At 38.8% G+C, this 27,483-nt stretch overlaps 2 protein-coding genes across 3 annotated transcripts; both read left to right on the top strand.

The window, feature by feature from the left end:
* slc38a5b (solute carrier family 38 member 5b) lies at positions 1-12,067 on the top strand. Of its 2 annotated transcripts, none has more exons than XM_030783980.1 (16): positions 1-87; positions 5,440-5,575; positions 6,538-6,607; positions 6,751-6,866; positions 7,561-7,634; positions 7,779-7,871; positions 8,470-8,551; positions 8,763-8,845; positions 9,123-9,181; positions 9,675-9,788; positions 10,124-10,203; positions 10,476-10,576; positions 10,813-10,937; positions 11,282-11,426; positions 11,580-11,683; positions 11,777-12,067. In XM_030783980.1, exons 2-16 carry the CDS (start codon positions 5,514-5,516, stop codon positions 11,879-11,881), a joined length of 1,413 nt encoding a protein of 470 aa, XP_030639840.1. In that variant the 5' UTR covers positions 1-87; positions 5,440-5,513; the 3' UTR covers positions 11,882-12,067. The 2 variants fall into 2 exon arrangements, with proteins under 2 accessions (XP_030639840.1, XP_030639839.1); XM_030783979.1 differs by lacking the exon at positions 1-87 and adding an exon at positions 2,955-3,030.
* A 2,943-nt stretch (positions 12,068-15,010) lies between these two features.
* Positions 15,011-27,483, top strand: wasb (WASP actin nucleation promoting factor b). The gene is made up of 23 exons (XM_030785156.1): positions 15,011-15,115; positions 15,725-15,865; positions 16,206-16,292; positions 16,513-16,609; positions 16,757-16,789; positions 16,894-16,929; positions 17,335-17,524; positions 17,621-17,663; positions 17,915-18,068; positions 18,209-18,482; positions 18,669-18,711; positions 18,963-19,116; positions 22,583-22,689; positions 23,531-23,671; positions 24,013-24,099; positions 24,320-24,448; positions 24,710-24,740; positions 25,142-25,331; positions 25,431-25,473; positions 25,740-25,893; positions 26,034-26,485; positions 27,170-27,278; positions 27,408-27,483. The coding sequence occupies exons 1-23, from the start codon at positions 15,011-15,013 to the stop codon at positions 27,461-27,463; spliced, it is 2,856 nt and encodes a 951-aa protein (XP_030641016.1). The 3' UTR covers positions 27,464-27,483.

The following is a 27,483-nucleotide window of genomic DNA, read 5'->3' on the forward strand; positions in this document are numbered from 1 at the left end:
AAAAACACTACACCTCCAACAGGAATACATCTTAAAGAATGCTTCAACACATGTATCTTTGAAAGAGCAACATTTCAGCACAAAAGGGTGAGAGACTCGACTCCTTCAAAGCTTTTCTTTCTTTTTTTAACCAAAGCACATGGGCCATAAAAGACTTAAAGCTCTTGACAGGAAGGGTTAAATAGCCAAGGAAGTCTAGTTGATAACACAGTAGTTAGTTCTTAAGCGTCTATTATATGTTTATACAGTTTTCTTTTTTTTTTGCTACCAAAGCTTCTTTGACAAGTCAAGCCTTATTTGAACATTTGACCTTTAGTCTTTGTTGTAGTATTCATAGCTGAGGTAGTGGTAATCAGCTAGAAAACACAGAAGCCTGAAATGTTGTGCCAAATCATAACCCAGTTACTATGAAGAATTTGGCAAAGACTTTCAGTTAGTGTATTAAGTAAACAGAGGATACATTACTGCATGTGTTGTGTAATTAGCCCAATACATTTATTTTAACTTCATCAGATTGGAAAAGTCTTTTATATATATATATATATATATATATATATATATATATATATATATATAAATTTGATTCACACAGAGACCAAGTTAGTGGCTAACTTGAAATCCTTTCTTTCTGTTTTAACAAGTCATTGTAAAATTGAATGTTGAAGAAGAAAGTTATTATATGACTGAAATTGAACAATTAATCGTTTGATGTAACTGAAAGCAGAAAGTTCAGCGAGTCAAAGTAATGAGTTTTTTGTCCTCTGGCAAGAGTTGTTGTGACAGTTCTTGTATTCTCCACTATGACGTGGGAAACTTATGTATATAGAGTGAGATGTTTATAGCCACAAATATGTGTATGTGACAAGGCACATTCCATTTCTTAAGTACGTGTTTCACAGTATGCATCTCATGGCGCCACACTGCAGCTAACATCAAAATATTGATATGAACAAAGTAGTGATTTCTCTTTTGATTTCTAAATGTTTAGGATTTCACATTAGAGATATCAGTTTCAACAGCTGCCTGATCTTTAATCAGTCTAATCTCCTCAGGCTCAAGAAAGTCTGTATCAGTCATCCTAGAATTCCCAAAGACTGAAAATGTGTTATATAAGATGTAAACTTACACTTCCACGAGCCATGAAAGAGGGTCAAGGCATGTTATAAGAAATATTTTCCTATTTGTGCCTTATGGGATATGGCTGGTCTCAGAGAGGCAGTCTGAGATCAGATTACACATCTAGATCGACTGCCCAATAGGAATGCTTCAGTCTCCAGGAGTGTTATGAGCAAGTTTAACTGCCAAAATCAGAATCCACTAAAACTTTTAATTCAGTTTTTTAATCTTCACCTGTGCTCTCGCAAAACAGATGTTAGTTGCAAAAGCTAACGCCATTTTTAAATAGAAGTGTTTTTTTGTTTTTTTTTACAGAAGATATAAAGTTGCCTATTGTTTAACGAAAGTCTGCCCACAACAGCACTTCTTAGGAACATCAAGTACAACATTGATTTTTTTTTTTTTGGAGGTCCCTTGTGGTGCATTTCTTGTTCTGCAGAATTTCTTGAAACTAGAATAGATTTGGGGGGAAAAAACCCTTACATAGCATCAGTTTCTCACTGGTAATTGTGATAGGCATACAACCTGATGTGGAGAAGTATATATTCAGTGTGTTCGTGTTCATAAGTCAAACACATCACATAAGCTTCATCTGATACAACACAGCACTTATTCTATGCTGGGAGCAACACCAGGATTCATTTTCCTAAAATTCATGTTGGCATCTCATACAGTCCACTCAAATCATGGTTAGCAGGAAACATGTATTGTGAATTGAAAGGCTTTTTCTTTACTGCATGGTGCAGGATACGCATAGAATGAGTGTCCCTTTACCAGAACGGATATCCTGACCTCACTGAAATACTACTGTTATGGCTGGGGAAGTGCAGAAATGTGAATTAAGTATGTTGACAGAGGATGACTTGCGTAATTGCCAGGATTTAAGAGATTACGTTATTATTTTGTGTATTATTTTGACGGTGTATTGGATCAGTGTGAGTACAGTTTGAAAAATGGTACTTGCCTTAGTTCTTCAGTAATGGAGCGTGAGGCACTGATATCATCTAAATACTTATTTTAACTTACATCTGCCAACAGATATGAGTCTCGAGTGACTCATGTATTCCAGTACAAAAAATGTAAGGGACTTGCAGAGTGTAACAGCAAAAAAATATTGTCTTGTGGGAAGAGCCGAAAATCAAGTATGGACTTGCTCTACACATTGAGGTGCCTGTCATAAATGGACCATTTGTACAGAGTGGTATAGTTTCAGGCAGAGACCTATAGTGCACTGCATTAGAGCATGTTTTTGCCAAATAGGGAGTGAGGGAGAGTCTATAGGGAGCTTCTGCAGTGGGAAAAGGGGGAAAGGCAGAGCAGGGGGAGAAATTTTAGTGGCCTCAATGAAGGGAACTGATATAGGTTTTGTTGAGAGTGAGCATGGATTTGGGCATTCTGAACAAGTTATATCATCATAAATTACCATAAAATACATCAATTATAAGTTAAAGCTAAAGCTAAAAGCTAAAAGCTAAAAGCTAAACATTGAGTAACTTGGACAGAAATTTGAGTGTCCAGTGTTATCTGTCTCGGTGATCTGCATGTGTTGAATTTGTCAACTGTGTGTTTAAACTGATAAATTTGAAACCTGTATATTTTTGGTATAAACAAAAAACTGGAGAGCAAAGTAAAATTATGCTTGTATTTAGTGAGAGACATTGTAATTATACCATGATAACTATAAAAAAAACGTGTTAAAATGGGAATAACTGTATAGTACTCTGTCTCTCATGCACCAACCTACTCTCCACCCAAATGTTTGAACTGAATGCTAAGAAGGTTAGGTAAACAACTCATTGAATAGCTAACTGTTCAGTAAGAGACTGGACACCACTCGTCGACTTTTCATGCAGACAGAAACATTGAGACTACAAGCTATTTTTCCTGTTCTGTGATTAACACTTTGAAACTGGGGTGAGTTCCATTAGCAGGACTTTTAATCTAGATTGATTCCTCTTTCTAGTTGTTTGGTTTGCCAAGAAGATTTTAGCAACAGGAAATTTTGCATTAGCCCAGAAAATTATTAACACTATGAAGAATGTTTCCTTTGATTTTACAGTGCACAAGACATCTCTAGGGTTGTATTCTGGGGCTACATTTTTGGCAAATAGGTTGAGACTGACATGAAAATATTTCCATGGGAACTGGATTAGTATCTTTTATGGATTAAAAAACAAAAAACAAAACTTGATTTCAGCACTTTCAGGTTTTATAGACAACAATGACATGGAGTATTGATACCTTACTGAAGAGCTTTTCATCAAATCTAGAAATGGTATGTGTTTGTAAGGTATATTTTCAAGCATTAACTAACAATTCTCTCTTCTCGTAAGTCTCTTCACTAAATTGTTTCAAAATCCTAAGCATGTGTCTTCACGTTCCAGCTAGATAAAGTGTTTTTTTTTCCGTACATTATTACGGATCGTTTACTATGACTAGAGCTATTTAAGTGGGAAACGTGGCTTATAAACAGCTTTCAATCACAAGTAAGTTTTATATGTATTTAGCATCAGCTGATTAATAAAATAAGTTCTTAAGCTCTCTCTTGCTCTGTAAGATCTTGCTTTCATCTGTCAGTTGAGTTCACTGAATGAGCAATATTGATAACACCCTGCTAGGCTAACAGCAAATCACCCTTTTGCTGTAATGATATAACAGCTCATCTTCTGAGACTGAACATGTACCTGCCATAATATTCAGCATGACCTAAGTTTTATTACGAGGTTTTTATAGCTTAACTACATCTGTGGTTATAATAAATCAAGCTTCAACACCCATGTTTTGCTTAATCCATAATGCACGTGAGACAGCCGTTATATGGAGAGATTCTCTGGTTTACTGTTAAATTAGCAAAATTGTTTTTATTCTTCAATGTTTAATGAACTTATTTCCTAATTGTGATGATACCAGAGTATTTTAAATATATATATATATATATATATATATATATATATATATATATATATTTGGACAACAAACTAGTTTTTTAAAGAGCTTTTTCATGTTTTGCTTTGGGAAGATGTTGTTTTGAGGGCGCGGAGACGTGTTTAACACGTGTGCGTTGAGCAACACACATGTTGTCAGTGCGGTGCGTAAGTCGGCCTTATCAAACCTATGTGACATGCTAGTGTACAAGCCTGAGATCCACAACAACTGGTGTAGAACTGCAGCTGGCAATGGCTGGCCAGACTCCAGAGTCTGGGATTTTCAGCCACGTATCAGCTACTTGGAAAATTGCTGGACAGCATATGATTGTGAATTTCGTATCCAACAGTGATATGCTTTGTTGAAATTTCCCAGAGATTTCTGCAGTGTCTCGCCAAAACACGAAACAAATTCCTAATGTTTACGTCCAGTGTTTTTACGTACTGGAAGTTTCCATGTATCTGTTAAACATATTGCAGTGTTTTTTTTATCTGTTGGTGTATGCTTTTCTGAACACATCCCACACAGTTCCGTGTTTAGTATTACAATTCTGTTATGTAGGTTAATGAATAACATGCCGGTGTCAACTCGACCGGTGGCAAATGCTCTGACCGTCTGTAGCAGCTTAAATACACACAGATCAAATTGTGTCCACCGAATACATTTTTCTCTGAATGCTGATAGCTCGCTGCTGACCGTTGACATACTGCCCAAGTGGTCAGGATTTGTGTCTTAGCAACAGAAACAGCAGAAACAGAAACAAGAATACCAACCAACCTCACAACATAATTTGAACCTGTCATGTCTCATTGACTCAGGAAGTTTGTGCTAAGTCACCTATATAATATAGAAATTTGAGGTAATTACCCGTAAGATACGCTTGAACATCTTTTTTCAAGCGTTCGTTTGATGAACACATGCTTATTATAAACAAGCCCATAGTCCAAAGAACAGTTAAACTGAGTCTCATTACTTTCATATGTAATACATACTGTATATACACTGCACTAACAAAAAAGAAGGTTCTATGTATTTGATACATGTAAAGTGACTATGCACCCAACAGAAAATCAGTTAGAGTAATAATACAGTTTGTACATGTTGCTTCCTTGTGGTGAAATGTGACCTGAAGAGAGCCAGCCAGGGTTTAGCGTGTGGGAAACATACACATGTGACAACGGGCACCTTGAGATGGTCCCATGGTCACTCTATGAATAACCTGCATAGCCAAACAATGCTTCATTACAAAAAAATAAAAATGAGTTATATGGTTTGAACTGTCACGCAATGTTTTAAGCAATGTTGCTAAGGAGTGTTGCTAAGCAATGTTTAATATATGCTACTTAAAAGTTGATTAAGACACTAATATTTGTCGACTGTCTGTGTTTTCCTCTCTAGATCTAAGCTTGAGAGAGCTTCCCCAAATCAAATTTTAACAGCATCAGCGGCCTGTAAGAAAACAAAACGAAAACATGGAGCTACAGAAACTGTCCAATGGTAACCATTGCCACGACTTTGCCCCTCTTGAAGAAGAGTATGTATTTTCTTTTTCTGTGGTCTCACAATGCTATTTTAATCAAACCATACATAATTTACCCTTTTGTCCCATTTGACTATATTCATAGACATGAAAAAAATGACAAAGGTCAATGCCAAGGAACCTCTGCATATTTGCAAAGATGTTATATATCTGTTTTTTTGGGGTTTTTTTTTAATTTATATTTTTTGATGAACTTGATCTCATTACTTCTTAGTTTGTTACATCTGTTTGTTATTGTAAGGTTGCTTATTATAGTACCATGAAGCACATGACTTTACAATTGTGACCAGTCAGATCCCACCTTTTATCATTCTAACAGGAGTAGAGTCATTTTACACATATCATTAACAATCAATGATGCGAATAAATTATCCTGAACTGCAATCACAAAACAGAGAGCATAGAGATTGTTGACATATTCCTATTCTTTTAAAAATAATGCATGCTGATATGCACTGACATGGATAATTGACTTAAGTGTTAACATAAATGCGTAGGTATTGTGGATTTCTATTTTTAATGAGGTGGGCGTTCATTTGTGAATAAATAGAATAAACTGAACTTTATTTGAACCACTTGTCACCATCAGCAGGGGTCAGGAAGCATGGCACCAATGCAAGTTAACACAATGTGTCTGCCAGTGAATGGCTTGGCACAGATCCAGAGAACAGTGCTTATTTTATCACGTCATGGCAGTTGCTTAGGATTTAGTTTTGCATTAACACATTCCGTTACGTCACCGCCAGTTATTTTCTGTATTAAACAGTAATCACTCAAATGGTCAAGTGTTTGATTCAGGTTTATAATTATTTTGATTCAGGAGAAGAAAAGGAACCTTGGCAATAAGAACATTCTAACAGTAGTTACAAGCTCAGTTTTGAAACATTTGTGACTTTTTGCTGTGTGTGTGTGTGTGTGTGTGTGTGTGAACTTTGTTTTTGTTATGGAACATGTAGATTATCGCCTGAGCAAGAGGAGTTCCTTCCACACAAGTCTGATGGAAGAAAGATGCCCCAGTTTACAGATGTGAGTGTGTGAAATATCAGGGCTGTGCACTGCAGGCCCTTTAACAGCACATTTACTCAATAGTCAAACCGGTTCTCGGTGCTAAAGTTCAAAAACGTTCCTGCTTTAAAAGTTCAAAAATGTTCCCATTGTTTGTCTGACAGTTTGAAGGGAAGACCTCATTTGGAATGTCTGTCTTCAACCTCAGTAACGCAATCATGGGCAGTGGAATTCTAGGACTGGCTTATGCCATGTCAAACACTGGAATCATTCTCTTTCTGTGAGTCTTTCAGAACACCTACTCAACCCAGTCAGTCTATCGTTCATACATGAAAAGAGACCGATTACTGAATATTAATCGAAATAATGAAACATGCCCTTGCTGTGTTTGTGATTTGTTTTGCGGAGAATGAACATTGTGATATTGGTCAGAGTATGCAAGCGCGGCCAGAGAGCGGACCTGTATGGAGTGTGCCCACAGCCACGTGGGCTTTCCTAATCAAATTTCATGAGTTAAATATAGTTGTTCGTTTGGCTGATGAATCGTAGCCTTCCCTGTACTGTAGTTGAGGCTGTAGATGCCAACAAGACGCACAAGCGCACATGCACGCACCCAAGCACGCACGCGTGCACACATGCACACACCCACACACACACCCACACACGTGCGCAGTGTGGAAGATTTTAAGGCTTGGTCCTAAATTGGGGTGAGCAGGTGGCTGGACGTCTAGTCTGTCTGTTTACTCGAGAGATCTGCATGGAGTGCTAATATCAATTGTCACGGGGGTAAATATGTACACAAAAATGCAGGCATCAATAGTTAATTGTCATTCAGATGAAAATAAAACGCCCTGAAAAAGCATCTTACTGAATCGCTTAAAGAAAACATACAATGTAAATTATCTTGTTTGTCTACAATACTGTGTATGCTGATTAATTTTTCTTTTTTGTCCCCCCTCCCCCCCTCCCCACAGAATCCTGTTGACTTGCATAGCAGTTCTTTCCTCTTACTCTATTCATCTTCTCCTGAAAAGTGCTGGAGTTGTGGGTAAGAACCTTGCTTCTATCTCATCTCACATTTAACCTTGTAATCACAGGCTCATGTTTATGCACTATTCAGCTTCAAAAGCTCAACATTGCAAATGTATGTGACAGAGACATCAGTTTTGGTCAATAACTGATTCCTCCTCAGGTATACGTGCATATGAGCAGCTGGGGAAACGTGCGTTTGGAAACCCAGGGAAAGTACTGGCTGCCATGGTCGTAACCATGCACAACATAGGAGGTCAGTTTAAAAATAGAGACTGAAACTAATTTTAACCTAAGTAGAGATCACCTTTAGTTCTTTACTGACAAAGTCAATAAAGATGTACGGATTACTTTAGCTACTTGACCTCCATGCATAGACTGTCATTCTTACTCTATTTCATACTCATAACAACCATTCACGAGGTTGCATGACTTTCTGGCATGTTATGCATTTGCAAAAAAAAAAAAAAACTTCTTCGCAATGCTGTAAGGCACATTTGGCATCTGAACTCAATAGCCACCATTTAGGAAAAGTGAAGCAGTAAACATAAGTGTCCTAATAAAATGCTGTTCTGCTCCAATCATCACAGTTTGTGGTGTATACTAATGAATATAGAGGCAGCGCTCATGGATTTGCATCGCTCACATGGACCATTAGCGTGATAGCATTGCGTAATGGCAACTCTTATGACATGTGGGCTACAACAAATATTTTAGTGTTCTGGAAGGTGCTTTGTGATGTTTTAGCAAGAGTTTTTGGCAAGCTACAATTACAGCAATACAAAACTATTTCTATGAGATGGTCAGAGCGTAAGGAAAAAAAAAAAAACTGTGGCTTTTTTTTTTTTCTTCAGCAATGTCTAGCTACCTCTTCATTGTGAAATATGAACTACCCCTGGTCATTCAGACCTTCCTTGGTCAAGAGTCAAGCAGTGGGTAAGTCTGGAATCCGTGAGTCTGAAATGACCTGTAATTTTAGTTCCACATAACAATGAAATGATTGTCTTTTGGTTCCTTTGAGACACAACTGCAAGTTGATTTTGCACATGACTCTTAACATTTCATTGACCGAGAGGTTCATTCTGAATTTGCATCTTTGTTTCTCCCTGTGTTGCCTGACCTGCCTGTTTTTGGTGTTTGTCCTCAGAGAATGGTACTTCAATGGAAATTATCTCATTGTCATTGTGTCTGTCTGTGTCATCCTTCCTCTGGCACTAATGAGACACTTGGGTAGGTTATGGTCTTTGCTTCTCTATCATGCTCAGATAATGTGGGTGGACTCCTTTTACTGTGAATGGATTTACATTTTTCTTTAACAACCAAATTAACAGTCTTATTCCTAGTGGAACTAAAGTTGAGTTACGGCGCTTGAATTACATTTTATTGCAGGCGGTCCAACCCAAAGCTCCAAGCAAAAATGTAGTGTTTTTTTTTTTTTTTTTAACAACTATTGAGACTGTGCTTTGCCATAATTCTTTTTGTGACAGAATGTTTTTGATTCCTGCAGGATACCTTGGCTACACCAGTGGTTTCTCTCTGACGTGCATGGTCTTTTTCCTAAGCGCGGTGAGTGAGTTTGGAATTTAGGCTCGCCCTTGTTGCCAGTTTTCACCACAGTCCGCAAAAATGCTGAAATACATATGTTTGTGGTTACTTTATAAATGAGTGCTTACAGAGGAATAATCATTTATAGAATATGTGCATTGGTATTATGAAATCAAAGGTCTTATTTGTTTTGATATTTAACATAAATTGAATGGCGTTTACGTAATACATATTTTAAAAGCAGAGGAAGTATGTTCATTTGAAATTTGACAAACAGTAACATTAGTCTTTGTCAAGGTATAACATATCCATTTATGTCTTAACATTACACTGCATATGAGTCATCCATTGTCTTGACTTCTAGGCATGTCATGTTTACTCATAGTGACTCTCTGAATTAATCTCTGCACATGTAAAACTTCTCTTTTCTTTCTCTCTCTCTCTCCCTCTCTCTCTCTCTCTCTGTTTTTTTTCTCTCTCTCTCTCCTTGTCTCGCCCCGACCATACACCTTAGGTCATATATAAGAAGTTCAACATCCCCTGTCCCTTCGAGTCTTTTGGGAATCATTCAGTCAATACCTCTTCTGAAGGAGAATGTGAAGCAAAACTCTTCACCGTCAACCAGCAGGTCAGAGGAACTGCCTCTTCCTCTCTATAGAGCAGTTGCTAAATAGACGCTTCCTACTGTAATCAGGAAGTTCTGGGAGACGGTCACAGCACGTGGATTGCTTTATGATCTAACCCGAGCAAAGGTTATGAGCTATTTACAGTATTTCCTCTAAAGGTTGTTCTACATGCCAACAGATATATGTTCACCCGGGAATATCTCGAGTTACCCAGCAACTGGCTGCTTTAGAACCTGCATTGCCACGCTAAGGGATGGACCAGGATTGAGAAAATCTGTATAGCGTGACTGCGTAATGCAATTCTTTTAATCTCATATGCCCCCTGTTTGCTTTTCAGACAGCATACACAGTTCCCATCTTGGCATTTGCCTTTGTCTGTCATCCTGAAGTGCTGCCCATCTACACTGAGCTGCGCAAGTGAGTTAGGATCACGCACACAACAAACAATCCTATTATTGAACTCACTATTTTACTCTTAAAAGGTCAGGAAACCACTGTCTCACTTACTTTCAGGTCAGTAATAATTGTCTCAGTTAACTTTCGTGCTTCCTTAAATTATTCTGAAGTGTCAGGTTCTTATTCCTCTCTGTAAGTCTTCCAATCGCTGGTCGTGCAAAAGTGCAATCAGAGAAATGTAATTATATTATTCGTAATTTTCTATTTGTTATTGTTCTGTGTCTGTTTTCCAGTCCTACGAAAAGACGCATGCAGGCCATTGCGAATGCGTCCATCCTTGGCATGTTTGTCATGTACCTACTCACAGCCATCTTTGGTTATCTAACTTTCTTTGGTAAGACCAATTGGAGAACAAGTCCAAGTTGAATGGCATATGTAATCCTGGAAATGTTATGCTATAAAAATACCCCAAAATTTGTGATTGGTGATTTGTAAAATTTGAAAAATTTGATTGCAAAAATGCCTAATTACAAAGATTATACTTATAACTTCTCAAAATGTCTACCTTTCAACTGTTTTTGAAATGTGGAGTTATGGACTAAACTTTGGCATTAACATTTGAATTCTTAGCTAACACGGAAGCGGAGCTTCTTCACACCTACAGTAAAGTGGACCCTATGGACACCCTCATCCTGTGTGTGCGCCTGGCTGTCCTCGTAGCCGTCACTCTGACAGTTCCTGTTGTGCTCTTCCCTGTACGAGCTTTCACTTCAATGTGCTCTTTTATATTTATAAGGACTGGGTGCTAATCACAGCCTGTTATTTGTGACTTTGTGATTTCATGGTAATTACGGTTCCATATATCAACGTCAATTAAACGATCAAAACCCAGAGATAAAAAAAAACGACCCCCCCCCCAAAAAAAACGCAAATGGGATAAAACCTAAAGGGTAGATGAAAATGAATGTAGATAAGATTTTCCCAATCAATAATGTCTCTCAGATAAATTACTGATGTCTGTTAGTCTGTATGTGAGACTCTGTCTTCTAATAATGAGCAGTGCTGGTTACAGTAATTATTTATTTATTTTTAACTATAGATTCGTAGAGCTTTGCTGCAGCTGTTATTTCCTGAGAAACCTTTTCACTGGGTGCGTCACGTCTCCATTGCCGTTGCTCTCCTCTTTGTCGTCAACCTCCTGGTCATCTTTGTTCCCAATATTCGAGACATTTTTGGCATCATTGGTGAGTGCATAACATCTGTCTTTGTTTCAGGTTTCATCTTGTCATCTGAAGTTTCATACACTGGGCTGTATGATCACGGAGTCCAGAGACTTTTGATCATTTCAGAACAGAAATGTGGAGTTCATCTACAATCTCCTGTTTTCTATTTTTTAGGGGCAACCTCTGCACCAAGTTTAATTTTCATCCTTCCAGGATTGTTCTACATCCGCATAGTTCCTACTGACATGGAGCCAATGAAATCCAGACCAAAAATCCAAGTATGTCTTTCATGTATCTCAGAGATAAGATCTCGATGTTGTCAAGACGCTAAAGCGGTCATGAGCGCTGATGTTCCATCTCTGTTCTCTCAGGCTGCTTGTTTCACAGCACTGGGCTTCATCTTCATGACCATGAGCCTTACTTTTATTGCTCTGGACTGGATCTATGGGGAGAGCCGGAGCATGGGAGCACACTAGACCTCTACCACGACTACTGGGGTCCCAAAGCCTGTTACGCAGAGCACTCTAAAGCCATCCTGCCCCTTGATCCAGAATGCAGTATGGGAGACACCTTACACCATTAACAGGCTGGACCCATCTTCTTTTGAGTTTTACCTGAGGTTTTTTAGGGTAAGACTGAGGTCCAATCATTTAAAAAAAAAATAATAAAATGGAAATAATTGTCATGCTCTAGGGTGGCAAATCTTTTAGGAATGCAATGTTGCCTGGCAACAGATCTAGAGATTCCACACAGCTCTATGCCTTGATGTGCTTCAGAGAAGAGGACAATCGTGTTGCCAGTGGAAACCCCCTAAAAGCTTTTTAGATTGCGTAAAAAAGCCAAAGGTTTTTGAACAACAGGCCTAAGGTGAGGATGAGGCCAAGAACAACTGGAGAGGTTTCTTTTATCCTTTTAGTAAGACCACAAAATCACTATGTTATGGCTCGTGTAGTAACAGCCCTGACAAGTATAATAATATACTTTTTGTTCATCTCACTGAATCTTGACGTCAATTCAGGGATATGATGCCAAAGATAATATGCATAGTTTTTCCTCCAGTTATACCTGAAGAAGTGAACTAAATGTTTCAGTTTTTTTTAACAAATTCACATCCCAATTAAAATACAATAAGGGCAATACTTTTCCAAATAACTTATATATATTTATGCTCTTTCTTCTGTTCTGTATTTAATGGTTGCAACGTCGTACTCCAAATCCAAACAGTTGCATTCATATTGAGGCTGCTAAAAAAAAAAAAAAACAACAACATTTTTTTTGCTCATAGCAAATCCATGGAACCAAAAATGGTGACACACTTCTCTTTAATGAATTACAATACTGTTCAGTCTGATTTGTTTAGAGCTTGCGCTTGTGAATACATTTAAAAGATCCATTCATTTTTTTTTTCAACTGAAACTTGTGGGCCAAATGCCTCCTGACTGAGCAGCTCTCTTTAGTGTCACACCAAGTATAACCATTGTCATCTGAAGAGTGAAGAATATTTACAACCAATGTCTAATGGTCAGAGGTTAGTGTATCTCTCCTGTATTTGTGTTTTCAGACACTCCTGTTTTGACACTTCACAGTAAGGTGCACAAGTTGACCTCTCTTAAAAAAAATAGAAAATGGAACCATAAAAAGGAACATATATATGCATGCACGCACGCACGCACTCACGCACACACACACACACACACACACACACACACACACACACGTGCACACACACACATGCGCACACATAAAGGTTGAAGCAAAAAGACAAAAAAAAATAATAAAAACAAAGTTTAAAAAAAAATTTAAATACAGCAAAACCAACAAAGAAAAAATGCAAATTGTTAAAAGCAGTTTAGGTATAAGAACTTAGAGGCAATAATGTTTCATTGATGAGTCAGTCTGGAGCACGGTCTGAGCAAGTGACTCTAAGGCTTGACAGAGAAAACCTTGCTTTCATGTGAATATGCTCAGAACCTGTCTGTTGACTTAAAGGTTGCTTTTATCACAATATAGTTCGCACGGCACAACAGGAAAAACAGTCGTGAAGCTTTATTTAGCTGAGCTTATCAGCCCAAGTGTTACAAGCCATACTTCATTAGAATGTAATGAGTGGATTTAAATATTCATGAGTGACCCAGAATGTGCCAAACTGTAATATCAGTGTGAAAAGGCAAATTTATGCGAATCCTCATCAGTTCTTCTTTGATATTGTAATACTTGATTTTAATAAAGTTTGTCTGTGTTGACGAATGTGTGTTTCATCTCTTTGTGGAGAACATGCACCCTTTGAGATTTATTTTGATATAAACCAGTAAAAACATTAAGCTTTCAATCCGCTTTAAAATAGTTGGACGATACATAAAGCATCAGTGTTATGGCTTCCTGTTAAATGTGTCCCAGGCCTCTCCTCACATAATCCCAGAAGATTTCACTTCTTTCCTCTATCTTAGTTCCATTAAATCAGATACATTGTCAAGAAGTCAATAAGCCCCTGACTACTGGTAGCAGAGGAGCAGGTTTAACAATGAGAGAAAAATAAATAAAATATCTGGGGACATGCAAGGAGAGATTTAGAAACTCTAATAAATGGTATTATTTATAACAAAGATTCAAAACTTTGGGTCACTCAAAACTTTGAGTCAACCTGGAGCCTTCTGTTGCACGAAGCAGCTACCAACCACACTATACACATCTAAATGCCTCAGACTCACTTCCTCCACGTTAGCACGGTTATGGTGTTCAGGGTTTATGTCCTCTTGGCCCTCATCTTAACCCTTTCGAAGAACAATTTATAGCTCATTGAAAATCCACAGTTCAAAAACTTCAAAAAATCTCTGTTTGATGTGACCTTCAACTGATGCACTATGATTTCACACAAACTGTCTAGTGCGAGAAAATGACATTAATAACTCACAAACATGTGTCTCAGGGCAGTTCCTCTTCTAAGGATTTCATATTGGGTTTTTGTTTGTCTGTTTGTTTGTTTTCTCTTGCACTTTCTATCTCTCTTCACACATTTGATATGATGTTATTGGTTTTCTGCAATTTGACAAGTCTTTGTAAATCCATTTTGTACTTCTGTTATCCTTAATTGAATGTGCACACACACACCACTTTTCAGTGAATGATAATCTGCTTAACAGTGTACTATACTGGATTGCTCACTCTGGGTTGAAGGGGCCGAAAAAAGTGTTGAAGGGATACTTTTAGTAACACTTCAGATTTCAGTTTTACTTGAGGGAAACATTCAGTAATATTAAACTCTCAAGCAATGATGTCCATGAAGATCATTTGCCTGCTACTACAGTGCAACAAGTGTGCTTTCAAAGATGTACATGAGATATTCCAACGACAAACCTCAACAAAACTTTATGCAAACTAAGCAGGACTGTCCTCAACTTTCTGGAAGCTGATATAGTGTGTGGTTATTCTGTTCCTGTTCTATTGGTCTGCTCAGAACTTACAACATTCGTCAAAAAATACTGAAGTCAAAGTTAGGAGCCTTCTCCCTGGTCTTGGGGGCTTTTGCAGTCATCTGTGGGAAAAAGGGGAAAAAACTGGGCCTGAACATTGTGCTCCAGAGTTTCTCACCCTTTCTGTGAGGAGCAATGAGTCGAGGAAGAAAGTCAAAGGTGCAGGAAAATGTGCCCAGCAACCTCCTGAGAATCCAAGAGAATGAAAGAGTGGTGGACCTCCTTGGGCAGAAATGCGTGGTAAGTAAACGATTTTTTCGCTAGCGTCAGGAGTCACGAACCACATGGAACTAAGCAAGGTACTAAACAAGCAGACAGTAGTTGAGTTTCTGGAAATGTACAAGTAGTTCAGTGTTCTGGAAATGCACAAGTAGTTCAGTAGTTTGTACAAGGACAAAAATGGCTGCTGTAAAAGCCAAAAAGAGATCATTGGTGTCATTAACTGCTCTCTAAGCAAAAAGGCATTAAATGCCTTTAGCATTTCCTGTGCATTCAGGGTCTAAGTATTTCATCATCAATATTTATGCATACACATATAAGTAATAAGCTAGAATATATGTGTTTGACTGTTTCAAATGTAGTTTGATATATTCTTTCCTGTGCAATAAAATCTGGATCAATCTTCTTTGTGCAGTTTCTTTTGAACCTGACAAAGTATATTTGAAATGAATTATTAAATAGGGTCACACTGGAAACAGTTTTGAAATACAGTCATATTTTTAAGTCTGAAGAAACCCTCAGACTTTCATGAGCACTGATTTTATCCTAATGGAATTAAAGGGCCCTACAAATGAAAGAGGTTGTGGACTTAAAGAGATTGTCTGTCTATTTTTGTGTTGGCATCTACAGACTTTGGCGACAGCAGTGGCTCAGCTGTACATGGCATTGCCCCACAGCCCAGCTCACTGGAGTCTGCAGCACACGGGGGTGGTGTGCTTTGTAAAGGACAACCCTAAACGCTCCTACTTCATTCACCTTTTTGACATAAAGGTCTGTCAGAGAACATTCTGTCTCTTCCACCTAGGTCCCAAATTAGCATGTGGAATGTAGCAGTTGTATAACATTAACCTGTAATTTATTTTATGTTTTAATGAATAGCAATTGTTACAGGAATGACAGAAATAGAATTCCCAGAGAATTCCTGTACTTGTATCCTGTACTTGTATCATAAGCACAGACTCACCACCTTCACAGTGTTACAATGAATACTGTATGTATTTGATCATTTATCAACATACAAAAGCTATTAGATATTCCACTAGAATGAATTACTAAATTTACCAAGAACCTTCTTCAATACAGTTTTTAATATAATATGTGTTTTATTTAGGTGGGAAAGATGATTTGGGAGCAGGAGTTGTATAATCAGATGACCTACCTTAGCCCTAAACCATTCTTCCATACCTTTGCTGCTGATGTGAGTATATCAGTCCACGCTTCCTAAGTGAAAACCTGAACACAAGGAATAAAAAAACATAGAAAATGTCCCCTCTGACTCAACAGTTAGGTTTTGTTAGCATGCTTGTTTCTGTCGCATATACTGAGTTAATATGTAGCTGACAGCATGTTTCTGTGGGAGAATCACCTGAGTTCCTATGTTTCAGTTAAAATAAACAGTGAATACCACTTTATCACAGGACTGTCAGGTGGGCCTTAATTTTGCAATCGAGCAGGAAGCTGATTCTTTCCGTGCGGTAGTGGAAGACAAAATCAACCTAAGGGCTCAACGCCAAGGTCAGTCATATACTCCCCTCCTCCCCTCTCCAGTGGTTCCTAAAAAAAGGAAAAAATTGAAGTTTTCATTGCTGTGACAAATTCTGCTGTAATATTGGTCTGTGAAAAAAAACTTTGCATGTCAATTTTAAATATTTTGTCTGACAGAAAAAAGACATCAAGCATCACCATCAAGTGAGGGTAGGTGAACCACTACATAATTCTGTATGTCATACAATCGCGTTCACTAACTCTTTACCCCACATTGAACCAAGTATTGTCTAAAATGGATTTTTTCCTCACAGAAAAGCTAACTTTGCCTCCCTTGCCTCCACAAAATGGTAGGTACCTGTTTAAAATGTGCTGCCTTTTCCAATTCTTCTGTAGTGTGTTAATGGTCCTTCAAGCATTGTATTTTTCCAAACATAGTCTCTGTTCAGACAGGATGTGCAGAAGTTGGCTTTAAGTGGTCAGTACCAGTAATAAATACAACTGAAAACATTCATAATCAGCTTGGATGGTTATTCAACCAGCTGATACAACCAGAGTGTATTAAGACAAGTCATTAAGACCAGAGTTGTCTTAGTTAGTGGAGTTAAATTATCACATAGTTCGTCATCTCCACTTCCCAATTAACTCTCTCCTTGCAGTCACCAATATAACAAATTTCTCAGTTACTGGGCTCTTTCTGTCTCTCTCTGTCTCTCTCTCTTTCTCTCTATCTCTCTGTCTTTCTCTGACCATAGGTCCTGGAGTTTCACCAGGCCACATAGTCACAGAAGACATCCAGAATCCTGACATTTTGGCATCCCGTTATCAGCCCACAACAGTTCCCACACCTGTTCCAGCTTGCCTCAAGAACAAGAAGGATAAGAAAGGCAAGAAAAAAGGACTGAGACTCACAAAGACTAATACTGAAGCTCCCAGTGGATTCAAGTGAGCTTTCTGTGAAACCTCAGACACTTTTGTGATTTCTGTCTAATAAGTTTCTATCTTTGTTTAACATTGTTTCTACTCTCCCCTTTGTTCTAGGCATGTGACACATATAGGATGGGATCCAAACTCAGGCTTTAATGTAAGATGCTTCATTTATTCTGATCCCATAAAAAAGACATTGGCTTTCATAGTGGCATAGACTGCTACTCTCTGACCACGAAATGTACATGATATCAATCATGATATCAATAGCCAAATATTGTATACATTCTCATACCACATGTTCCTAGAACCTAGATCTATCTTCTGTCCACATCTTCCCTAAACTTCATTGTAATGTCTTTAATAATATGCTTGCATATTTTGAATCCTTGCCTCTCTTGGCTACAGACCACAAACTTGGACCCTGACTTGAAGAAGCTTTTTGCTTGTGCTGGAATCAGTGATGATCAGCTAACAGATAAAGAGACCTCCAAACTCATTTATGACTTCATTGAGCAATCAGGAGGACTTGACGCTGTCAAAGAGGAGATGAGGAAACAAGGTTTGTGAAGTCACTGTGTCTTCTTGCGTCATTTAGTTTACAGCTATTTCACAGTGATATTCATGCCTCTGCATTAGTTTTTAACCAGTATCTCAAATGTTAGGAATGAATGCTGATTGTACTCATTTTCCTCCACATAGATGAGGCTGTAACATCTAGGAGTAGATCAGGTCCCCCGCCACCAGTGCCTGGTGGTGCCCGTCCTGGCTCTGCTCCTGCTCCACCTCCTCCACGTGGAGATAGGGGCCTCCCGCCTGTCCCAGGCCAACCTCCACAAGCACCTCCTCCATCCCACAGCTCTGGACTCTCTGGAAATAATGGACCTTTCCCACCTCCACCTCTGAGTCATAGCTCAATGCCTCCACCTCCTTGTCATGGTCTCCCACCCACCACCTGTAACATCAATGTGAAAAGGCAAATTAATGCAATCCCTCATCAGTTCTTCTTTGATATTGTAATACTTGATTTTTAATAATGTTTGGAGCTCCTATTGGATTCAAGTGAACTTTCTGTGAAACCTCTGAAACTTCTTTGTGATTTCTGCCCAATAATTTTTTATCTTTTTGTTTAACATTGATTCTACTCTCCCCTTTGTTCTAGGCATGTGACACATACGGGATGGGATCCAAACTCAGGCTTTAATGTAAGATGCTTCATTCATTCTGATCCCATAAAGAAGACATTGGCTTTCATAGTGGCATAGTCTGCTATTCTCTGACCACGAAATGTACATGATATCAATCATGATATCAATAGCCAGATATTGTGTACATTCTTATACCACATGTTCCTAGAAACTAGACCTATCTTCTGTCCACATCTTCCCTCAACTTCATTGTAATATCTTTAATAATATGCTTGCATATTTTGAATCCTTGCCTCTCTTGGCTACAGACCACAAACTTGGACCCTGACTTGAAGAAGCTTTTTGCTTATGCTGGAATCAGTGATGATCAGCTAACAGATAAAGAGATCTCCAAACTCATTTATGACTTCATTGAGCAATCAGGAGGACTTGACGCTGTCAAAGAGGAGATGAGGAAACAAGGTTTGTGAAGTCACTGTGTCTTCTTGCGTCATTTAGTTTACAGCTATTCCACAGTGATATTCATGCCTCTGCATTAGTTTTTAACCAGTATCTCAAATGTTAGGAATGAATGCTGATTGTACTCATTTTCCTCCATATAGATGAGGCTGCAACATCAAGGAATAGATCAGGCCCCCTGCCACCAGTGTAGGGCTGAACGATTTGAGCAAAATATCTAATTGCGATATTTCTGACAGATATTGCGATTGCGATTTGATTTGCGATATAAATTTTTGAAGTCAAGCTTCAGTTCAATATTCACTGTGTAATAAATTTAAAACTTATGATGGAGCATTCCCACATGAGATACCTTCAACATATTATCTGCTCTGTACTCTAATACAATGGTGAGAACTTAAAAGATATGAATTGCTTACAACAATTACTTACATGTATTTATGACTTTTTTTAATTGGCATACAACATAGAGAAATCAAACATAGAACAATTATCACAAAAGCTGTGGCTCTGTTAAGACAAATAAATAAAGCAATCATAATAAAAAATAATAAAACAATTACGGTAAGGAACAGAATAGGGCCCTTCTTTAAACATTCGCTACCATTGAAATAGCTAGGTCATTCACTTATTCCTCAGCACCTAAATATTGCACATTCAGGAATCAAGTTAAATAAAACATTTGGTATCCACAGGGGATTGGTTCCAGGACCCCCGCGGACACCAAAATCCGTGGATGCTGAAGTCCCTTTTAGAAAATGGCGTAATATTTGCATCTAACCTTCACACATCCTCCTGTACACTTTAATTCATCTCTAGATTGTTAGTAATACCTAATACAATGTAAATACTATGCAAAAAGTTGCTATACTGTATTGTTTAGGGAATAATGAAGAGGAACATGTTCAGTAAAGACACACCCATCGTAGGCCTAACTAGATAGTACAGGTCAGCAACAACGTAACATTTTTTTTCTTTCTAAACTTACTGTAGGCCTACGTTCACACTGACAGTGGTGAGAGCGTCAAGATGCTGACAATGCAAAGTCATATTTCAACATTTCGACCCGCAACGTCTATGATCGAACTCCTCCACTGTGCTGGCCAGTTTTAAATGGGTTTTAAATGGTTTCAACTGGTATTCTCAACTGGGCAAACCAATAGAATCTGAAAACCCAGTTGGAACCAATTGAAACCAGTACAGACCAATAGAGACCAGTTCATCCCAATAGACTAGCTACTGGTTTTTCAACTGGAATTTCCACTAGGGATGCCTACACATCACTTCATCCGCGTGGATTCAGCGTAGTGCTCTGAGCGTGGCAAATTCCACTTTTGCTTTTTGGAACCTTCTGCACAGGGCTGACTGTAATAACGGTAAAAATAAATCAAAACTTCCAATAACGAGATAACAGGACCTCTCTGTAAACAGTCTCTAGCACAGAAATAGGTCGGTCATTCACATGATCTTCGAGCTCAGAGGAGGCCATTTTTACGCACTACAAATGTCATGTTTTCCTTGGGTTCCATGTGTTTGTTGTTGGTGGGCGTACACGTAGTTGTCTAGGGTCACTTCTGATTTGTGAACATGACTTGTACTCGAGGAGCACGTCCCCTCCTGATTGGTGAGCATGACTGTCACACAAGAAGGACAGCATGAATTTGTAAAACCATTAACACAACAGTTTAAACCCCGGGTCATGCGTGCTACAAAGCTGCAGCCTTTGTGATTTACTTACAGCATTGTTTCAAGTCGCAATTTCAATTTGAAATCGATTAATCGTTCAGCCCAACACCAGTTACCGGTGGTGCCTGTCCTGGCCCTGTTCCTGCTCCACCTCCTCCACATGGAGGTAGGGGCTTCCCACCTGTTCCAGGTCAACCTCCAAAAGCACACCTCTGAACACTCTGGTCATCGTGGACCTTTCCCACCTCCACCACCAAGTCATAGCTCAGTACCTCCACCGCCCCCTTCTAATCATGATGTCTCATCCACCACGTTTTATATCTGTGTGAAAAGGCAAATTAGTGCAAACCCTCATCAGTTCCTCTTTGATATTGTAATACTTGATTTTAACAAAGTTTGTCTGTGTTGACAAATTGGGGGGTTTCATCTCTTTGTTGAGAACATGCACCCTTTGAGATTTATTTTGATATAAACCAGTAAAAACATTAAGCTTTCAATCCGCTTTAAAATAGTTGGACGATACATAAAGCATCAGTGTTATGGCTTCCTGTTAAATGTTTCCCAGGCCTCTCCTCACATACCCCCAAAAGATTTCACTTCTTTCCTCTATCTTAGTTCCATTAAATCAGATACATTGTCAAGAAATCATTGAGCCCCCGATTACTGGTAGCAGAGGAGCAGGTTTAACAATGAGAGAAAAATAAATAAAATATCTGGGGACATGCAAGGAGAGATTTAGAAACTCTAATAAATGGTATTATTTATAATGAAGATTCAAAACTTTGAGTCAACCGGAGCCTTCTGTTGCACGAAGCAGCTACCTACCACACTATACACATCTAACTGCCTCAGACTCACTTCCTCCACATATCTTCCACTTACACGGACAGTTAGCACGGTTATGGTGTTCAGGGTTTATGTCCTCTTGGCCCTCATCTTAACCCTTTCAAAGAACAATTTATAGCTCATTGAAAATCCACAGTTCAAAAACTTCAAAAAATCTCTGTTTGATGTGACCTTCAACTGATGCACTATGATTTCACACAAACTGTCTAGTGCAAGAAAATGATATTAATAACTCACAAACATGTGTCTCAGGGCAGTTCCTCTTCTAAGGATTTCATATTGGGTTTTTGTTTGTCTGTTTGTTTGTTTTCTCTTGCACTTTCTATCTCTCTTCACACATTTGATATGATGTTATTGGTTTTCTGCAATTTGACAAGTCTTTGTAAATCCATTTTGTACTTCTGTTATCCTTAATTGAATGTGCACACACACACCACTTTTCAGTGAATGATAATCTGCTTAACAGTGTACCATACTGGATTGCTCATTCTGGGTTGAAGAGGCCGAAAAGAGTGTTGAAGGGATACTTTTAGTAACACTTCAGATTTCAGTTTTACTTGAGGGAAACATTCAGTAATATTAAACTCTCAAGCAATGATGTCCATGAAGATCATTTGCCTGCTACTACAGTGCAACAAGTGTGCTTTCAAAGATGTACACAAGATATTCAAACAACAAAACTCAGCCATAGGTCCTCCTTTATGCAAACTAAGCAGGACTGTCTTCAACTTTCTGCAAGCTGATATAGTCTGTGGTTATTCTCTTCCTGTTCTGTTTTACTGCTCAGAACTTACATCATTCGTCGAAAAATACGGAAGTCAAAGTCAAGAGCCGTCTCCCTGGTCTTGGGGGCTTTTGCAGTCATCTTTGGGCAAAAGGAATAAAAAACTGGGCCTGAACATTGTGCTCCAGGGTTTCTCACCCTTTCTGTGAGGAGCAATGAGTCGAGGAAGCAAGTCAAAGGTGCAGGAAAATGTGCCCAGCAACCTCCTGAGCATCCAAGAGAATGAAAGAGTGGTGGACCTCCTTGGGCGGAGATGCGTGGTAAGTAAACGATTTTTTAGCTAGCGTCAGGTGTCATGAACCACATGGAACTAAGCGAGGTATTAAACAAGCAGACAGTAGTTGAGTTTCTGGAAATGTACAAGGACAAAAATGGCTGCTGTAAAAGCCAAAAAGAGGTCATTGGTGTCATTAACGGCTCTCTAAGCAAAAAGGCATTAAATGCCTTTAGCATTTCCTGTGCATTCAGGGTCTAAGTATTTCATCATCAATATGCACGCATATGCACATAAGTAATAAGCTAGACTATATGTTTTTGACTGTTTCAAATGGAGTTGGATGAATTCTTTCCTGTGTAATGTTATACTTCTCTCAAGATGCATTTGTTTGTGACTGATTTAAAGGGAAAAAAGGCAATTTGTGCGCACTGGTTCTACAAATAAGATTCATTCTCAGGGTGATCTTTTTTTTTTCAATTTTGCAAGCTCTCACAGATTTAATGAATTTCCAGTACAAAGTCAAATGTGATACTCTGGTGTGAAAGGAACAAAGCAACAGGAAGTGTTGCCTGTGGCCACTTCCTGACGATGTTAGGGGATGTTGACAAGTTTGTACCTGGTTGTTTTTTCAACCCTTGAAGCAATAACATTTGGATCAATCTTTGTGCAGTTTCTTTTGAACCTGACAAAGTGTATTTGAAATGAATTATTAAATAGGATCACACTGGAAATAGTTTTGAAATACAGTCATATTTTTAAGTCTGAAGAAACCCTCAGATTTTCATGAGCACTGATTTTATCCTAATGGAATTAAAGGGCCCTACAAATGAAAGAGGTTGGGGCCTAAAGAGACTGTCTGTCTATTTTTGTGTTGGCATCTACAGACTTTGGCGACAGCAGTGGCTCAGCTGTACATGGCATTGCCCCACAGCCCAGCTCACTGGAGTCTGCAGCACACGGGGGTGGTGTGCTTTGTAAAGGACAACCCTAAACGCTCCTACTTCATTCGCCTTTTTGACATAAAGGTCTGTCAGAGAACATTCTGTCTCTTCCACCTAGGTCCCAAATTAGCATGTGGAATGTAGCAGTTGTATAACATTAATCGGCCATTCATTTCATGTTCATTTTAATTAATAGTAATTGCTACAGAAATGACAGAAATAGAATTCGCAAAGGGTTCCTGTACCATTGTATCATTTTGACAATAAGCACAGATTCACCACCTTCACAGTGTTACAGTGAATACTGTATGTATTTGATCATTTATCAACATGCAAAGCTATTAGATATTCCACTAGAATGCTTTACGAAATTTACCAAGAACCTTCTTCAATACAGTTTTTAATATAATATGTGTTTTATTTAGGTGGGAAAGATGATTTGGGAGCAGGAGTTGTATAATCAGATGACCTACCTTAGCCCTAAACCATTCTTCCATACCTTTGCTGCTGAAGTGAGTATATTAGTCCACGCTTCCTAAGTGAAAACCTGAACACAAGGAATAAAAAAACATAGAAAATGTCCCCTCTGACTCAACAGTTAGGTTTTGTTAGCATACTTGTTTCTGTCGCATATACTGAGTTAATATGTAGCTGACAGCATGTTTCTGTAGGAGAATCACCTGAGTTCCTATGTTTCAGTTAAAATAAACAGTGAATGCCACTTTATCACAGGACTGTCAGGTGGGCCTTAATTTTGCAAACGAGCAGGAAGCTGATTCTTTCCGTGCGGTAGTGGAAGACAAAATCAACCTAAGGGCTCAACGCCAAGGTCAGTCATATACTCCCCTCCTCCCCTCTCCAGTGGTTCCTAAAAAAAGGAAAAAATTGAAGTTTTCATTGCTGTGACAAATTCTGCTGTAATATTGGTCTGTGAAAAAAAAATACTTTGCATATTAATTTTTAAATATTTTGTCTGACAGAAAAAAGACATCAAGCATCACCATCAAGTGAGGGTAGGTGAACCACTACATAATTCTGCATGTCATACAATTGTGTTCACTAACTCTTTACCTCACATCGAACCAAGTATTGTCTAAAATGGATTTTTTCCTCACAGAAAAGCGTGGTTTGCCTCCTTTACCGCCTCAAAATGGTAGGTACCTTTTTAAAATGCGCTGCCTTTTCCAATTCTTCTGTTGTGTGTTCATGGTCCTTCAAGCATTGCTTTTTTCCCAAACATAGTTTCTTTTCAGACACGATGTGAAAAAGTTGATTTTTAAGTGGTCAGTAGAAAATAAAACAGAATAAATTCATAATCAGCTTGTGTGGTTATTCAACCAGCTGATACAACCAAGGTGTATTAAGACAAGTCATTAAGGCCAGAGTTGTCTTAGTTAGTGGAGTTAAATTATCACATAGTTCCTCATCTCCACTCATGCCATCTTCCCAATTAACCCTCTCTTTATAATCACAGTTATAGCACATTTCTTAGCTACAGGGCTCTCTCTCTCTGTCTCTCTCTTTCTCTCTCTCTCTGTCTTTCTCTGACTGTAGGTCCTGCAGTTTCACCAGGCCACATAGTCACGGTAGACATCCAGAATCCTGACATTTTGGCATCGCGTTATCGGCCCACAACAGTTCCCACACCTGCTCCAGCTTGCCTCAAGAACAAGAAGGATAAGAAAGGCAAGAAAAAAGGACCGAGACTCACAAAGGCCGATATTGGAGCTCCCAGTGGATTCAAGTGAGCTTTCTGTGAAACCTTAGATACTTTATTTTGATTTTGCCCAATAATTTTCTATCTATTTGTTTAACATTTTTTCTACTCTCCCCTTTGCTCTAGGCATGTGACACATGTAGGATGGGATCCAAACTCAGGCTTTGATGTAAGATGCTTCGTTTATTCTGATCCCATGAAAAAAAAGACAACGGCTTTCATAGTGGCATAGACTGCTATTCTCTGACCATGAAACATGATGTACATGATATCGATTATGATATCAATAGCCAAATATTGTGTACATTCTCATACCACATGCTCCTAGACACTAGATCTATCTTCTGTCCACATCTTCCCTTAGCTGTTTCACTGAAACATCTTTAATTACATGCTTGGATCCTTATTTTGAATTCTTGCCTCTCTTGGCTACAGACCACAAACTTGGACCCTGACTTGAAGAAGCTTTTTGCTTGTGCTGGAATCAGTGATGATCAGCTAACAGATAAAGAGACCTCCAAACTCATTTATGACTTCATTGAGCAATCAGGAGGACTTGACGCTGTCAAAGAGGAGATGAGGAAACAAGGTTTGTGAAGTCACTGTGTCTTCTTGCGTCATTTAGTTTACAGCTATTTCACAGTGATATTCATGCCTCTGCATTAGTTTTTAACCAGTATCTCAAATGTTAGAAAGGAATGCTGATTGTACTCATTTTCCTCCACATAGATGAGGCTGTAACATCTAGGAATAGATCAGGTCCCCCGCCACCAGTGCCTGGTGGTGCCCGTCCTGGCTCTGCTCCTGCTCCACCTCCTCCACGTGTCCCAGGTCAACCTCCACGAGCACCTCCACCTCCGAGGGGACCTCTTCCACCTCCACCTCCGAGTCATGGCTCAATGCCTCCACCACCCCCTCCTAGTCATGGTTCCTTGCCTCCACCTCCACCTCCTTCTCATGCCTCCTTTCCTCCACCTCCACGTCATGGATCCATGCCTCCACCACCACCTCCTGGCGCAGGACCACCACCTCCTCCTGCTCCACCTCCACCACCTCCTCCAGCTGCCCCTACCACTATTTTCAGCAGTAGTCCTGCAAGTACAGCTCCACCTCCATCATCATCAGGAGGAGGCAGAGGGGACTTACTGCTCCAGATCCAAAGAGGCACCAAACTAAGGACTGTAAGATAAACCTCATCCACCATACAGTCAATTTTTCTTCACTGAAACATACAAATTATGAATTTACCTGTAAATTTGACACACAGCAGTGCTTCAAAAGTGCCTGAGAGTCAAACGTTGCCAACCGTTGACAGATTGTGCACAAGAAATTCACTTATTCTTTGTTTTGATCCCTTTTGGCCTAATGGTTTCTGAATTCTTCACTCAAAACTCTCTAGTGAAAATGGTTACACACATAATTTGAAGCAAAAAATAGATGTTATGTGGCTCACAGACCATTTGCTTTAGTGATATTAAGCCAAAGGAATGTTGTGGTGGCACAGTTCACATGAAGACAGTTCCTAGAAGAAAAGACACTTAGACTCACTAATGTATGTAAAAGAGCTTACATAATTTCACATCTCCAGTAATGAGGAGAACACATGTTCTTACATGAGTAGGGCACCATTATGAAGTGACGAACCGTTCCGTGGGTGTGTGAAGAGACAAGTCATAGCAATAGCTTGTTTATTTTAGCACTCTTTCTCCTTTAAGAGCTTTACATTTTCTAACAAAGTTAGATAAGTGCTTTTTTTTTCTTTTGATTTGTCATGGATAAATACCTCAACATTACTATTCACTCCTTTTGTCATTGTAAGTTGTTAACTTAAATATTTATGATTCTCTGTGTGGTTACTTTATTAGGTTTCGGACGCCTCAGATAACCCCCCGCCGCAGGAGCAGCGTCCAGAGGGAATAGTGGGAGCTCTCATGTCCGTGATGGAGAAACGGAACAAAGTCATGCACTCCTCAGGTAACATATACACCTGTAGTTCCACGGATATTTTTCCCTTTTCGTAGTCAAATTGTTAACTGTAATTGTTTTGCAACTAAATGTCATAGACAAATATTTTCACGTTATTTGATACTTTTCCTTCCTTAGATGAAGAGGATGATGAAGGAGGTTTTGATGAGGATGACGACGAATGGGATGACTAACTTTCGATTACCCAGCATTT

Source organism: Chanos chanos, chromosome 9, assembly GCF_902362185.1.
Source record: "Chanos chanos chromosome 9, fChaCha1.1, whole genome shotgun sequence".
Lineage (NCBI taxonomy): Eukaryota > Metazoa > Chordata > Actinopteri > Gonorynchiformes > Chanidae > Chanos > Chanos chanos.

Excerpts from the sequence above, each read along its gene's own strand:
- slc38a5b (XM_030783980.1), top strand. The coding sequence starts at position 5,514 with ATGGAGCTACAGAAACTGTCCAATGGTAACCATTGCCACGACTTTGCC. Across the intron at positions 7,635-7,778 it reads GAAAAGTGCTGGAGTTGTGG|GTATACGTGCATATGAGCAG; the intron begins GTAAGAACCTTG and ends ATTCCTCCTCAG. Across the intron at positions 7,872-8,469 it reads AACCATGCACAACATAGGAG|CAATGTCTAGCTACCTCTTC; the intron begins GTCAGTTTAAAA and ends TTTTTTCTTCAG.
- wasb (XM_030785156.1), top strand. The coding sequence starts at position 15,011 with ATGAGTCGAGGAAGAAAGTCAAAGGTGCAGGAAAATGTGCCCAGCAAC. Across the intron at positions 23,672-24,012 it reads TTCGCCTTTTTGACATAAAG|GTGGGAAAGATGATTTGGGA; the intron begins GTCTGTCAGAGA and ends TGTTTTATTTAG. Across the intron at positions 24,100-24,319 it reads TCCATACCTTTGCTGCTGAA|GACTGTCAGGTGGGCCTTAA; the intron begins GTGAGTATATTA and ends ACTTTATCACAG.